A 16,006-nucleotide genomic window follows, 5' to 3' on the forward strand; every position below is an offset into this window, starting at 1 on the left:
TTTTTGTACACGAATACTCCAGTGGAAATCACCAAGTTTAACACGATTCATGTAGACCGATTCACAGAATTTTACAGCTAGTGGTTTCCGTTCGGAAAATCTGATAGTAGTCTGCGCGACCAAGTGAGAAAATTCAGCTAACTCCCAGGACTTTTACCATCTGATGGCCTATGAAGTTACATACCATCTATATAAATAGTTCGAAACTACTGCTTCTACATAGGAAGCTCCTTGAAGTAGAATAAATTTCCGATCACGTTCATATTATGAACGTTGTGAAATAAGAAAGACTAAACTGGTGCAGAGTGCGTGCGAATACAGAGAGTAAAATACTCACGTTGTACGTAGGCATATGCTGACACAGATCAGTTAAGTGTGTAGATAACGCGTCCCATAAAAATCGTAGGTACTATATTAAGCGTCGCTTGGATATTCAGAGCAAATGATGAGACATTCTCTTTCCGTAATAGATAATGCTTGAAGGCTTCTGGTAAAGCAGCGTGTAACCTGAAATGGTCCATACATTTCGTTCACCACGTTTTTTAGAAATGACAAGCTGCAGCCGACAGTTTTCAGTTTTCCCACAGCCAATAATTGAGATCCACTGCCTGATTTCCAGTTACATTTGTTCAGATAGATAGATGCTTCGAACTGATTTACGGAGACCAGTTCCAACTGCATAGAAAGTGAAAAGCTCATAACTTTCACTGTAGCCGGTAGATCAGCTTAGGAGTTCATGTACGCTGAACTAACGTTCCATTATCTTTGGACAACACATCACTAAATGAAGGCCAAAGTTTAGGCAATAGTCATATTATTGTGAACAAATCACAACTGTGCGGAGCCTAACAGCGTTGCGGTGGTATCATCGGCTCAGATAAAGTGAGGAGCACTACAACATGCCACAGCAATTCAAGCTAGTCGGGACTATGTAACCGAAAAGGCAGCAAGCACCTAGTCTAATGACAACATCACGAGCTGAAAGCCTTCTGCATTTCCGTTAGTTTTGACGGCATGAAATTCTCAGCAGGAGGAAAGAATTTGATCGAATTGGTCCAGTCCAATGGTTCATCCACGGAAATTGTGTTAAACCAGATTGTGCAAACTACTGAAGGATGGTGAGTAGGCACTTTTCGGCAGCAATTTTTCACTCCACGCTGTGCTGAGAGTTTGCAGCTCAGACCCATTGTACGAAAAAACTACTGGAAGTGATATGCCAGTGCGTACAGCTGTTGCTAATGTGGCCGTAATAGACTACATTACTGATTAACTACTCAGGACAATGTTCGGCTTCACATCGGCATCTTCAGGACAATGTTCGGCTTCACATCGGGATCCTGAATACGTTCCAGTGTTCGCCGCATTCTTTTCTCAATGACGAAATTGAACAAGAGCAGCGACACTGAGTATCCTAGTAGTAGTTGTTGTATAGAAGCGTTTGGGGAGCACACGCATAGAACACGCATAGAAGTATTTGAATACATGGCCTGTATTACGTTCAGAAACTTTTGGCATACATGACTGAAAAAAGTGTGGTCAACAGCACCGACCGATCGACATAATCGAAGATCCCATGTTCGAATGACTTATTTCGCAAACGTTCGTTCCAGATAGGAGTAGCGCTTTGGATATTTGCTCCAAATGACCATAAATATCTGAAAGCAGATCATCTGAAAAGCTTTCGGGGAGCCGGTTCTGATAGGTTCCTTCTGATTTTTGATCCACTAAGTTGGATGTTCACATTTTGCGTAGACCTGAAAAACCGCAATAAAACCAGAAGCGGACGAGTGCATGGTCGGAGCTCATGCTGGTATTCCATGAGTGAAAGACGGTGATCGACACTTCCCACCGATAACTGACATCTTCACACATCCAAAGCAGGCGATCTCTGCTGTCGGTGTGTCTCTTATCCAACTTTAGACGATCACGCAGCTGGACCTCAGCAGTACCTAATAACCTACCTGAGCTTTGATGGCCCCACGAACCACATCGATGACTGAACTTCTAGTCTGTCGTAAAAGAGCACCTAGAGCGTCATAGTGACTGTGCTTGACAGATTTAGAGTTACAGTCCATTAATGCTTAGTAATAAACAAGGTGCAATGGGCTTCAGTTTCCCGAGATTCTCACAGATGTTGCCAAACGGACCGCGCAGAGGCGACTGTCAATAGGGTGTCAATCAAGTAGGGAAGCTTCCTCCCGGTCGCTCAATACGATACCCACGCCGGTATACCCAGCTACAGCGTACTTTGCATCACCACAGGTGCGCAGTTGGTACCTGGACGAGAGCGAGGGGGCAGTCATAGTAGTTGAGTCTTGTATCCTTACTTATGAAAATAGCATCCATCAGTGTGGACAAGAGCCACCTGTTGTGCTGCTTGCTTCAGTGTGTGAGCATTGAAGGCGACTAAGTAGACACGCTGCTGGGGTTTAAAAACGAATTTCAAACTGTTCAGGGTTGTTGCTGAAGGAAGTGTACACAAGCTGCAGCTGAGCGTGATGCAGGGCGAGCAAAACGGTCAGTCCTAGAGCTGGGACCTGCGAAGAAAGTATTCAAATTCGGACGGGGGAGGTCGGAAGATGGGAAACGTGAAAGGGTAGGAAGGGAGGCGTCAGTAGTAGCATGGATTCACTTACCCGCCCTGATGTATGCATCAACTAAGGTGACACGGCTGATAACACCACGCTACGGCCGATGTGGCATGAGAGTAATGTTAGTTGTAAGTGTCATGGCTGTACATGCACTGGGATACTGCCAGGGCACCCATTCCTAGAGAAGAGGAGAATTATGGTCCCAAAACAAAACCTCCGGTTAAAAAGTATGACCGCAAGGCAGCGGTGTTTGGCGAGAAATGTAAGTGCTTTACCATTTTAATGGGACAAGTCACCACCCATGTTCCAACCCCCAATCTGTAGGATCAGGAGACTGTGTAGGTCATACCCATGACCATTGACCAAACTGGCATGAGAAAATCTGAGTGTCGAACGGACACTACCCAGTATAACCCAAATGGGTCGCGGAGGTACACACACCGTCACACCACCGTAAGGTACAGTCTCTTCATGACGGCAGTTACCACTCATCTCCGGTAGCCGATCGGAGCGAGTAGGATTGGGACTGACATGGGAATAACCATTCAGTTCATAGGACACCACTAAAAATTCGCTTTCAGTCCTGAGTGAGGTTAGAGGGCGCGGGTCTGTTGTCTAATCCTAAGTAATACAATAACGTTGAGAAAAACAGTGTCTACTTTAAACAGCTATTAGTATTTTTGGGAGAGAGATACAAAGTCCCTCCCGAAAGAACCGAGCCAAAATTCCTTAGCAAATAGACAGCCTTGTGGGCGCTGAGCATCCGTGCCAAAATTGTTTTTCTCCTGCAATGGACTTTTTAAGCCAATAAACTATATTTAAGCATTTCGCTTTCGGATGTCTTATGTGGAGCTAGGAAACACTAGAAATTTCTCTGCATGATATTTCTGGCCCTCAACGAATAGATAAACCCTGTAAAAACATTGGACGGTACAAAACCTGCAACCCACTAGTGATGAGCTGATGGCTGTTTTATCTGTTCAGACACCTTCCAGATAAAATAAATACACCCAGTACTGCGTTCTCCACGTGGCCGTGTTCTTTAGTGGATTTGGAGGTTGGCGAAAGCCACAATCTTCCGAGTACCAGCGTTCACCCTGGTACTTCCATCAGATTTACAAAGTAACCAAAGACCGTTCTCCAAAATTAGTGTGTTGTTGAACCCTAACGACGATGTCAATTGAAAAATGAAGGAAACTGGAATAGTTTTTCTCCCATGAATCAATAAGCTTTCAGATTTTCTTACGGGTGGCGCGCCTGCCTGTCAGCTAAAGAAATAACTTTTAGTTCAAATTCAACTTTGTCATATCTTACCAAGAGGACTGTGTGTGATGTGCAATCAATAAACCGGTTTAAATATGGACAGAATTCATCCCACCCCCACATAGCAGTCCGCACTACAACGCACGTATTGTATGAAGCTGTCATCCAATGGACACAATATTCACATTGTTTCTGGGATATGTCATGCTCCGTAAAACAGACTATGGCGTACTGGTATTTGACCGTTGCGCTGCAGTGCGGAACTGTATCTCAGTGAACCTAGGACAAAGAACTCCCCAATAAGTGTTTGTTTGAGGGTCACGTTCTTCTGTTGACAGTTCTTGAGGTTATACATTCCTCCATATGGGTCGACTTAGCCCAACCGACAGCGTCTGTTTGCTCCCTACTCTGAGGACATTGCTTACCACCACATCTTCACCGACCATCCTCTAAATCTTAATGTAATACACTTCCCTCGAGGGCATATAGGCACACATCTTCTATGCACTGACGTACCTGGCCTGATTCTAATTCTACTGTCAGCTCAAAAAATGAGTATCCAGTTTGTCCGCACCAAATACTGGTCTGGTATTACAACTGTTTAGTATAGTACGGTATGCCAGGCTAAATCCCAAACCCTGACCACTTTACTACTTACATCTAAACTCTTTAATCGTCCATAAGCCTGATTCACGTGAATTCATTCAAATGGTTGAGTTGGTGGCCGCGTTTGCGTCGTAATGAGCTGTGAACCCAACAGCCATTTGTTTTTTTTTAGGACCCACCGCAAGTCACTTGTCAGATATTCCAACCGCTGGGATGTTACTGTTGCATACGTTTTAAATATAACGTCATGCACCTATTAGTTAATTGTTTTGGAAGTAAGTAAATTAAGTATATTTTTAATGAACTCACCAGGGTGATTGAGCTAGGACTGACGAATAGTTGTTCAAACAAGTGACGGGATGGTGAATTTCAGCTGAGAACGTCAAATGAGCTGAGGAGTAGCGGTTTCGACGGGATTCGGATCCACACAAGGAAAACTGAGCAGATTGGCAGAACGTGGGCTACTACCAAAATAGGACTCTTTCGTTCTAATGACCTTATTTGTTCGCTTCATCACTAACATGACCCTATAGTTATCAACAACATTTGCGAGAGTGAAACTGTCCTACTAATCCGGCCTTCTTGATTTAGGACCATCAGTAGCACAGACTGATTCGAATTTTTTTTGAGGTCCTTACAATAGTAAGCAACTTAACCAAGAAGAGATGCTCACGAGTTCTCGGCGCTACTTCATGTTTGTTCAGAAAGCCAGCCACGCATTGCAAACTCCTACAAATCACCAGAGTGCTCCACGGTGTACAATCAATGGCCATCGTCCAAGACCATAATTACCTAATCAGCAATACCGTTAGGACAGTCAAGGCGCTTCAAACAAACAATGGTCAGTTGGGGTCAGCCACTGCTAAACCCATCAAAGACTACCCGAACAACCAATGCATAGTTGAGAACGGCAGTTAATGATGTTGTTTGTACACCTCTAAAGTCCCAAAGATTTCCTCTGACGAATCGAGATCTCCCTGGGGTGCACTGAAACCTTTTCTCAAATGACCATCGGATAACAACATCCGCTTTATCCATCTTACCCAAGGATGCAGTTCGTCGGCATTTATTCTTCCGAATCCTAATTCTAATTTTGGTAAAATGGACGGAATGGGCCATTTCACTGGTGTTCTGGGTCACTTGGAAGGAGCCTTTTGGACTAATTTCCATCAAGTAGCAACAAAAAATATTACATCCAGGTGAACCAAACTATGCCAAACTTTTTGAATGAACTTCGCTGAAAGAATAAGCGTCTACTCTGTAGCCTCACATATTTAGCAACGAAAGTGTAGTGGCATGACCCAGCACATTTGAAGGTTATGTCAAGCGAGCACTTATTAGTGGTTACAGCTTACCGATTCGTAGGATTGAGGTTATGTAACTTGATGCCAATGAAATCTCGTTCCAAACCCTGTGTCCAACTTAACAATCCTACTGAAAACAGCGGAACAAGGTATCATGGAACATGGTTTTGCTCCAGGACCTCAACATATGTGCTAACATTCCACGAACGCAGATAATAAATGTTGTCGCCTGCTGTCTTGGGGTTCTCTTTACGAACCTCAGGTGAGAACTAACATTGCACGCGTTGCATTGTACCACAGTAACTACCATGATAAGAGACAAGAGTACACAATATTCCTGTGGTGATCGTTTGAATTACCATAAAATAATCACCCGCTTCGCAGGAGACAGACACTAGGATATGGATTATGATATCCTTAAGGATAAGCGTTCCAGCTAACAGTGGTGCTCCAAGAGTGACTCTAATATTGCGGTCACACCATGGGTCACCTTTCATCAGGGAAGGAAATGTGTGTGCTTGTGTTGTATTCTCCAGTATGATATCATATCCCCCACATCGCTTACTTTTCGACCAAATAGGTTTTTCGGTCACAAAATTGCAAGTTTCATTGCATGTTTCAGTGCTGGTAGCTGTGCCATTGCACTAATGATTGGATTAATGACCAAGTTCCTAGTTTTCGTTCGAAAGTAGCTCACCATTCGTGCTACTACGGGTGTTGAAAAACTACATGTGCGCCAACTTTCTTACTTCTCCGAATAGTTGCACTGGAGCTACACGTTTGACCATTGCTATTTGAACGTGTTGTTCTACTCCACGAAGAAGAGATAAGGTACAGCCCAGCGTGATACGACAGGCATTATATTTTGAGTAGAACGATGAATGTGGATTTGTGTATGACCGGTAACGTTCTTGTGAGACGATGGTAATCGGTAGAGTCAAGCTGACCTGGTCAGTATGACCTATTAATGACAGCTGATTTACTCAAGAGGAAAGAACGGTTGGAAAGCGCCCATCCTTCAGAAAACTGAGGCCATATATTTATACCCCCTGATCACTCGTGGTGCTACAAGCATAATGTTTCGGTAAGGCTAATGGGCGTCCACCGTTCATTGCAGTACTGAGGATTAGGAAACCCGAAGCAACTTGGGTTGGATCCGCTCGTAAGCCGGACAGATTAAGGTCACCTATGTGGTAGAAAATACTACGTATTTTAACACAGCAGCAGGTTGTAGGATATCAAATTCATTACAAAGTCTGTAAGTTTGGTCGCAAACATCATGGTACCAATAGAGAAGATACTGTGAATGCGCGGCTGTGTATCGTCTCGGTTGATGACGGAACGATTGAAACTCAACTGTTAAGCTCGGCGAACGGACTAACAAACAACACACTTAGCAAAGCTACCATGGTTTCGACAAACTGCTAGCCACATGACTGCTTGGATGGATTTACATCAGTCCCCGTTTGCATGCTTCAAAATGTCATGAGCCATAAAAATAGACCATGCGTACTGAAGTTTTCTGTGAAATACTGTAATGTGACGATTAATTCTGTTAAACAACATGTGTTACCAGGTTCGATAGGTTTTTCACAAATTTTCACCTTCGGTTACCGTCGATTTTTCAAATCGGTGAACTGTGTAGTATGGATAAGAATGATGGAAATTGATCGATGATCGAAAAGCTGTCTCAATCATTTTGAACTCATCGAACAGGCGTAGTCCACTCCTATTAATCGTCCAACGTTAACCGTTACTTGCAGTCATATGACGTTTGATAAAAGTCGTTTACTGGAATAGATTAAAGATGGCTTTTTACAGGCACACTTATTTGCACACAACTCCACTTTTCACAGCAGACTCCACTTAATCCAGCTGAATCTCTCGTTTATGATCGTCCGCCTCAACTGAATGTGCAGCACCAGGTCGGCTCATGCGTCAGTGGGTATGATACTCAATACCTTCAGTCAAAGAACATCGTAAACGAGAAATTCGGCAGGAACTCAGCTAAGTTCCCTGTCAAAAGCGAAATTCCTAAGCAAACGGGAGAATTTCTCAAAATATGTCCAATTTAGGTTCAAGTTGAACATAAAGTTGACGGAAACTCGAGCACTGCGCCTACCTGATGAGCCGCAAGAAGGGGGGAACCAGTTGTGAGCTGTCGAAGTCTTCCGTCTATTTAGAAATGACGCAACCTTTCCCATGGGAAGACGTCATGGAATTTTTTAAGCAAGCCTTAGAAAAATTCTCAACATAAACCGATGGAAATCGAAATGTAACTCGATATCAACATAACATGCTCCGAGCGGATGGTGCAGTGTATTGGCCTTCGCTGCTTGAAAAACGTTAACTAGACATTGGAACTGGGTACCGCCGTAGTTCCGCCTTGACCTTGGACAAACTAGCCTGTGATCAACGCACCCTTCACAGAGCCCACTGATATTCATGAGGCCAGTCACATACAGCTGATTTGCCACAAATGGAGTGCTAAGACAGTGAGCAGACTAACCTTCCCTCGCAATTAAGCACACACCCTAATCCGTACCTACATCTTTCACTATTGTCCAGCACACATTCAAGTGAACACGTTATTGTCTTACGGTTTTCGTATGTCCGACACAGCTGTCTCTATATTTATCCCAAGATACAAGGATTCCTGTCGGGCAGTCCTGAGAATTTTAACCAGACCACCAATAAAATTACTGGGAAGTTTCAAAAAGTGGTGCGATTGGGAACAAAAATGGTCCCATGGCGTAGATAGATCAAGTGAAACTAGGTTTCGACAATACAGATAGTAGTAATAAAGTAATAATCGTACAGCTGTGAAAACTTTTCAGTGCCTGGTTGTCATGCCACTCCAAGGGAGAAAGAGAGATTCGACAGAAGCAGTCGAAGTGCCAGGATTGGGTTCGAACCACGGACCTCCAAGTTTGCACCTTAACCACTGAACCATCTAGAGCTCTAAGGCAAATGGAGGTACAATGAAAGAATCCTATTGCTTCTAATTCTGTGCACATCATGAAGTCGCCAATAAGGTGACAATATCTACAGGAATGCTGTTGCATTTATCTGTTTAGTTCTCCCATGCGAACTTATTTTTCACCAAAAGCATTATAATCACACCAATCACACACTGTACTTCGTATCATGCCTCTGTTTTGCTTTTTTTTATAGAGAACGACTTTCGAGACGCTCCGTTGGCGATGGTTTTGATGTGTTCAAATCCACACCGGATCTGTCCAGAACCACGAGTGTGGAACGAGCAGATATCTACAAGTCTGCGACTCGCAGCCTTCCGAAGTCCAAGTCCCAAGAGATCAGTGGAACTTATCATATGACACTCCATGATTTGAAGGGGATCGACATCGAACCTGTGGAGGAATTGTTACGCACAAAATTGACTCACGTAATCTACAGCATTTTGGATGCAGGCATAAACGAGAAGATGCAAGATAGTCTCCTGGCAGCTGAAATCGGTCGTGCATTGGACAGACAGTACGGACGCAACTGGCAAGTGTTTGTGAGCAAGAAGACACTCGGATGTGCCTTCGGACACTTGCCCGGAAAAATGGTACAGCTGAAACACAAGAGTTACTTTGTGGTCACCTACCAGACTGGTGTAAATGAATCATAAGACTGGGAGACAGTATGCCAATATTTTCCCATTTTACACTGCTTTTTCAGCAGATCTGTATGTGTAAAGCCCCCGAATTCATACTGCATTAGTGCGAATTTTACTGTGATACGCCTGTTTTCAATAGTCTTCTATACCGCCTTGGATGGCTTGTCCATCGCATTGAAACCACCACAGCCGAATCTGCTGCCGTGTTGATGGAGAACCCTAGCGAATACCGCTCAGAAGTGACGGTCTAGATTATTCGACCAGATTCATGGGCGTCGGAATATTGGCGACAACAGACAACATATCCAGGCACTGTTAGCTCTGGTATTCACGTTGGTGATCAAAATTCGCTGTAGGGAACCCCAATAGCCAACTTGTGTTAATTACGATATGTATCAGAGTTTCGTACTCGTTGACGTCCAAGCGTGTTCGGCCAAGGTAACACCACAACAAGGATTCATCGTTCGACGATTGAGCTCCTATTAGTATGTGACCAGGCCAGGAAAAAAAATACGTTTAATTCATATTAATCAATCTTCTCTTGAAACTTCCGACAGCGCATCAATTTCTCAGAAAGACAGAATAAATGAACTGAACGTGTCCTTGTGATCTGCAAGCACCGTTCTTCAACAAGACCATCGTCTAGGGATTTAGTCTCGCATGATATTTGAAGCCGAGGATGGACCTCATGTTAGGGCACATGAATAACAAGTGAACAGTGAACTTAAAATATCCTTGGAACTTAGTTTTTTCGCCAGACAGACAGATTTGACATGGGCTCCGATCGGCTTCAGTAGTAGGCAAGCAGTGGCTGCGTACCCTATCAAGCCCGAATCACTGGCGGATTCCCTTTACTGGTGCCAAGCACTTTGATTCGGAACTGTGTTCTACTTTATCTCAACACATATCTCCTAGATGTCATGTCAATCCGCTGCGGCCAAGTTGGAGTTCGAGCACGAACCACAGGTCAAGACATGAAACCCACTAAATAAAAGACTGTTAATCAAGAGCGAATTCCACCAATGGGGTTTCACTTAGTTAAATGGGGCCCAGACTCAGTGAAAAAACATTCGTAATGTGGTTATTTGTTCTAATTTACTTACTACTCCCCCTATCTGCCGTGAACAGCAGATATGTGCACATGGTTTTCAAAAACTAAACATTTCCTTGCGACCTTTCGAATTTCCTGGATATTTATTGAATATTACACAATGGTAAACGAACACTCCAAAGCAGTTCCACAATTTCCTTATACCAGAGGCGGGGACTGAGCTTGGAAACCAGACCATACACCATTCGCATGCCTCATCAGTAGTATACACCGTTACACAACTTTTCACTTTAAAAGTCGAATACATGCCACCGATGTTCCTTTTGCCTCAGTTGGGACAGTCTCAGCAGCTGGTCTATTCGGCACCTCTTCGGGTGTATCATGCCAGCTCCGAAGCTGCGTACCGTTTACTCTCTTCGATCCTCGACCGTTATGAATTGTATAAACGTTCCCTCGACGGCAAACGTGCTATGTCGCCGACCGCTCAGCTTCCGCGATCCCATTCCACTTTTTGCAGGATTCTGATAATCCTTCCATTTGACCTCCGAGCCTATGTGGAATGGTAGTGTCTTCCTACCAGCCATTTATTCCTGGTCCTTTCCTGAACGGTGGTCAAGTTTTCACGAGCTCTCCTACCTTCCCCTCCCACCTTCTCCGGAAACAGGTGTGCTGTCCGCCAAGACTCAATTTCCTGGTTAATTGGAAGGCATGGATGTCGACCTTACACCAACATGAGAATTTGCTAACGGTTGGGTTGATCGATGCGTCCAGTTGTAGCACCCTTTCGGTGCCTAACTGCCATGTCACCAGAAGGAAGCGCGAGGGCTCGGATAGTGCCAGGTTACCCATGCCTAGACGGGGGAAGAGGCAGAGGTCGGGTTGGAACCACGGATCTTTCGGCTAGTAAATTCGCACTCTAACTACTGAGCCATCGACGCACGATGTGTTGCCATCACCATCGGCAAGTTTACTTTCCAACCATCTAATTTGGCCACCAGCCACTCCTTCGTTCGGTTACGCCGTTTGTTTTCGGGTAATGGGGTACCGTCCTTGGCCGTCTGATGCTCAGCTTTTGTAGGCAACCCCTAAACTCTTCGCTCTTAATGTAAGGCCCCAGATCCGCTAGGGTCATTTTTGGTACCTCGTGATATGATGCATGAATATTTCACTGATCGCCGTCACCCGTTGATTTGGTACGGCTGCCGCCTCGACACACCGCGAAAAGTGCTCCGTCAATATTATGACATATTGATTTCCCTTGGATGTCACCAGAAAGGGGCACCTGGCGCCAACGGACCATAACTCGCCAATCTCTGATACGGGGACAGGTTCCATGGGGTGATATGCTGCTGTCGTATCTCCTTTCGTCAGTTAACACCGATTACAGGACACGACATAATCCATCACCTCACTTCCCATCCCGGTCCAGTAGGCTCATGCGCTTTGGTGCACCCTGTGTGTAGCATCTCGTGGCATTCGACTATCAGCTTCCGTCTCAAAACCCGAGGTATCACGAGCGGCACAACATCAGAATCGGTGGTGTTCCGGGATACTATGCCAGCTTCACTCATGGTCAGCCTATCCAAGTAATTCTGAAACGTCTCCAGTTCTCTGTCTCCCTATCCGTTCTCAATACTCCTCCCACCCAACAAGGCGGCTGCATCCTTCCGTAACACAGGATCCTGCTGTTGCAGTTGCACGAACCCTTCGATATTCAGTTCGACGATGAACCTATTGGCATGAATCATGATCATGCAGGCCTCATCTTCAGCCTCTAATCTGGACAGCCAATCAGCCAGGTGGTTCTTCTTCCCTGGATCGTGAAGTCGTACTCTTACACCCGGAGTGTCCAGCAAGGGGTATGTGATCGGTGTCGACGTGAAATCTTTGCCCCAGCAAGTACAGCCTCCACTTATCCAGGACCCAGACGATCGCCAAAAATTATTTATCAATAGTTGAGTATTTCTGCTCACTGTTAGTCAGGTCACGAATGGCATATTCGATTATTCTATTCCTCCGTTTCAGCACTGCACCGATAACGATGTCACCAGCACCTGTTGCAACAGTAAACATCTCCCCGAAATGGGCAGTTTGAGAGTCAGTTGCTGATCCAGGATCCGCGATTTGACGCTTTCGATAGCCTCATGTGCTTCACTCGAACTTCCGATTTCGATGCAGAAAGCCGCACAGTGGAGCAGCAATCGTGATGAAATCCTTGACAATCCGGCTTTAGTACGCTGCTCATCCGAGAAACTGCCGTAGGGACCGCTTTGGATTGGGGACTGCACAGTCCTGGATCTTTCCCAGTTCTACTGACAGTGGGATAACTTCTGCGTGACCCGCTTTGTGCCCGAGCGGTATCATCGAACTCCGAGCGAGCTGTCTTAGTTTCATTTATCTGCAGGCCAGCGTTCCTAATGCGCTGCGAGATCATTTACTAGCAAACACATACTGAATGGTTATAAGCCATCAGAAACACACACACAACCAGCAACCCATCGCTACGCACTACTACGCTACACACTGATTATGTCACCTCGATTGGTGATGAAACATTTACATTCAGATTGCCCAGCTCAGCGAACAAGCCAACGACCACCTACGATATCTGAGCAACCAGCATTTTGCTCTACAGAAAAACAATCAGTATGTTTTTATTTGGGCAACGTTTCACTTTTGACACAAAAGCTTTACTTGGCCTGATGAAGCTATTGTGTCAAAAGCGAAACGTTGCCCAAATAAAAAACTACAGATTGTATACCAAGCCCTCCTAAAACGATGCTCCTAGTTCTGTTCAACAAAATCCGAAAACAAATTCTCACAGGACCAGTAAACAATAAAACTAAATCCATTTCCATGCCGAACCACCAAAAATAAGCAAACGGTCGACATCAAAAACAAAAACACACCGCGCCAGCTGATTAGTCGCTATCATGTATGATATCATGTTTAGTACCAGCCAAATCCTGCTACTATGACCTGGTGGTCGGCTTTGCACTGCAAAATTTGGTGGAATGTACTGGCTGAAACAATGTTAATCGATGCTCGAAAAACGTCATTCAGTTGTAACACCCTTTTGGTGCCTAGCTGCTATGCCACCCGAAGGAAGCACGAGGGCTTGGATACTATCAAGTTGCTCAAACCTAGAAAGGATAAGTCGAGATGCAGAAGCCAGGATCGAACCAAGGACTTTCCGGTGAGTAAATTCGCGCTCGAACCACCGAGCCATCTCGTCCTCTATACAATACCTACACTAATAAGGTTAAGTTAGTAGGGTCATAGTCTTGAGTATGAAACCGTGACACAATCTGAGCTCGATGGGTGAACCTCTCTGCGTCGGTTGGTCGCCAGTAGTGTCGACAACGAACGAAATCTTGAGTGAATTTAACAGTAGAGCAGTTTCAAGACGCGGTGTTCAGTCCTGACAATAACACCTGGGGATCAGTCTGTGTGTTGCAAACAATCGCATTACGAGGCGATCTGGAGGCAAAATTTTAATCTCTTCTGCGGTAAGAGAATGAAGGCAACAAGGCATTTCCTCCACACTTATGTGGTCATCAGGTTAGAAAAGATTGAACTAAAACCGCACACCCTACTATCGTCCGAGGGCTCATCATGACACACTAACCCGTACATCGAAAAGTATCCGAATCTTATCAAAAGTCTGATGAAGCTCGAAATGCATCTGCAGTGCGCAATAACACCAATAGTCAGATACCCATGCTTTACTCCCGCGACCTGGGGTCGGGTCGGGCCGGCCCTCCATAGGTACTGGGGCACACGTTTGACTTATGGCCTCCCGGAAAGGGCCCTAGAGAAAACCCCGACGCCTACCTCCTCGTAGGTTGGGCTTTTTGGTTCAAGGCTCAAAGTGACGTACCACAAACAAACTACATACTTCGGTCCCGGCAAATCGTGGGAGCATTATTCATTCTTGCGGAATTCCCTTCAAAGACACACCCATAGCCCCTCCCCCATCCTTCAACTGAACATACGTAGACCAACTTGTCAGCCACCTATCATTTGTCCCGCGCCACTGCTACTGAACAAGACAGGCAAACTTAGCACTCCTAGATTTGAGGGTTCTGCTCCATATTATAGACCTAAACGTCTGTGTTCTCTGTCAAATTAGGCATACGGTTGCATGGGTAAACCCACGATTTTTGGCAAACTTGTATTCATTCTCAATATAATTACACTATTCTTCGGTAAAAGTTTTCACAATACTTGTTAAGAATCTGGCTAGCACATTAGGTGGGGAAACCATTCCGTCTGGTATTGGTTTCATGAGGACATGAGCTTTGTGGATTTATGGTAGGCCGTAAAGCCGTGGCTGGACTGCACATTTATGGTGGCTTCAACATCACAATTCTTTCCCTGAATGGTTTACAATGTACAGCGAGTACCCACCAACTTCAAGGTTAGTCAGTCGCATTATATACCCGATATTCCTGCTGGCTATCTGTCGGCAAGGTCTTTCAGCTAGGTGTTGCTTGACCTTCCGCAGATAAGTAGCGTTATGACGACTGTGGCCCTACTTTTATCCACAATCGTAACACGGCCTCAACCCTGAGCTACTTTGAGTTATTCGTCCACCCATCCTAAACCGGAATTCCCCAGTATTGGCTCAACCAAGTTTAGTCGAGTAAGCTCCATGTGTACGGAAGAAGTCAACCGGACAGTGGTTCAGAAGTAAAGAACCGACTTCAGTGAAACAGCAGCAAATATCAACTAAGAAAAATATTGGTACCTGTGGTGAAACCCAAAAGGGAATGGATTCAAACTGCCGTTATTGCAAATAAATTAGGGACGTCCGAAATTATTCGAAGGATTAAAAACACCGTTAACATGAAAGTGGCGTACCAAAAGGGAAAGTTCTCGTCTTGCGCTGGTGTATTTGGGCGACTCTCTTCCAGAAAACAGAAGCGGGGACTGCGTCTGCAAAATTAAATACAATGACGGCACTAATGTACACGTTGGGCAAACGGCTGCAGAACTTTCCACCAGAATCGGTCACCACGAAAGAAAAAAGAAAAATGCCGCGGAAAATATGAATTAATAAGCTGATGTATATCGGGCGTTACCGGAAGACTCAACATTGTCGAAGGATAAGCTAGATATGAAACACGAGGTAGAAAATAGATATATCTTGAGGCTTTGAGGCGGATTCACACCGAGGCGCTGGAAGTCGTTAGACACCGCAGTGTGAATAGAACCGAAGGTGTAAAACTGGCGAGTGTAGAAAAATGCTTCAGATCAGTCGAGCCGACAAGTGGCAATCATAAACATGAGTAGCACAGATCTCAAATGCAGAGCCGAAGCAGACCAAACGATCACGTCATCTCACCCCCTAAGCAAACTGTCGTTGCGATTACAAACCAACACAGACCAAAACAATTTACCAGTGACATCAGCTGAAGCGCCCTGAACCTGGAGATCAGAAGCTGAAGCCCGAGCAAAGTGCTTTTAAATCTCCCCAAGCCACCTGCCGTATAAGTTAGGCACACACCGATATTCAACACTGACCTATTGTGCTAATCGGAAGAGATCTTGCCTATTGATTATCCGA

The 16,006-nt window shown here is 44.9% G+C and overlaps 2 protein-coding genes across 2 annotated transcripts in view; one reads left to right on the plus strand and one right to left on the minus strand.

Moving 5' to 3' along the window:
• Window positions 1–9,513, plus strand: part of T265_02890 (hypothetical protein) — a gene marked incomplete at both ends in the record, with an annotated part of 48,863 nt that extends 39,350 nt beyond the window's left edge. The window contains one exon of the mRNA XM_009167243.1: window positions 8,939–9,513. Coding sequence (XP_009165507.1) covers window positions 8,939–9,398 — 460 coding nt within the window. The remainder of the gene's footprint in view (window positions 1–8,938) is intronic.
• T265_13115 (hypothetical protein) lies at window positions 2,175–9,487 on the minus strand (the record flags this gene model as incomplete). The annotated part of the gene is given in 3 exon segments (XM_009167268.1): window positions 2,175–2,322; window positions 2,328–2,489; window positions 9,375–9,487. Coding segments are annotated over 3 exon segments (423 nt in total).
• Window positions 9,514–16,006: the final 6,493 nt, after the last annotated feature.

Source organism: Opisthorchis viverrini, assembly GCF_000715545.1.
Source record: "Opisthorchis viverrini unplaced genomic scaffold opera_v5_40, whole genome shotgun sequence".
In the NCBI taxonomy this organism is placed as follows: Eukaryota; Metazoa; Platyhelminthes; class Trematoda; order Opisthorchiida; family Opisthorchiidae; genus Opisthorchis; species Opisthorchis viverrini.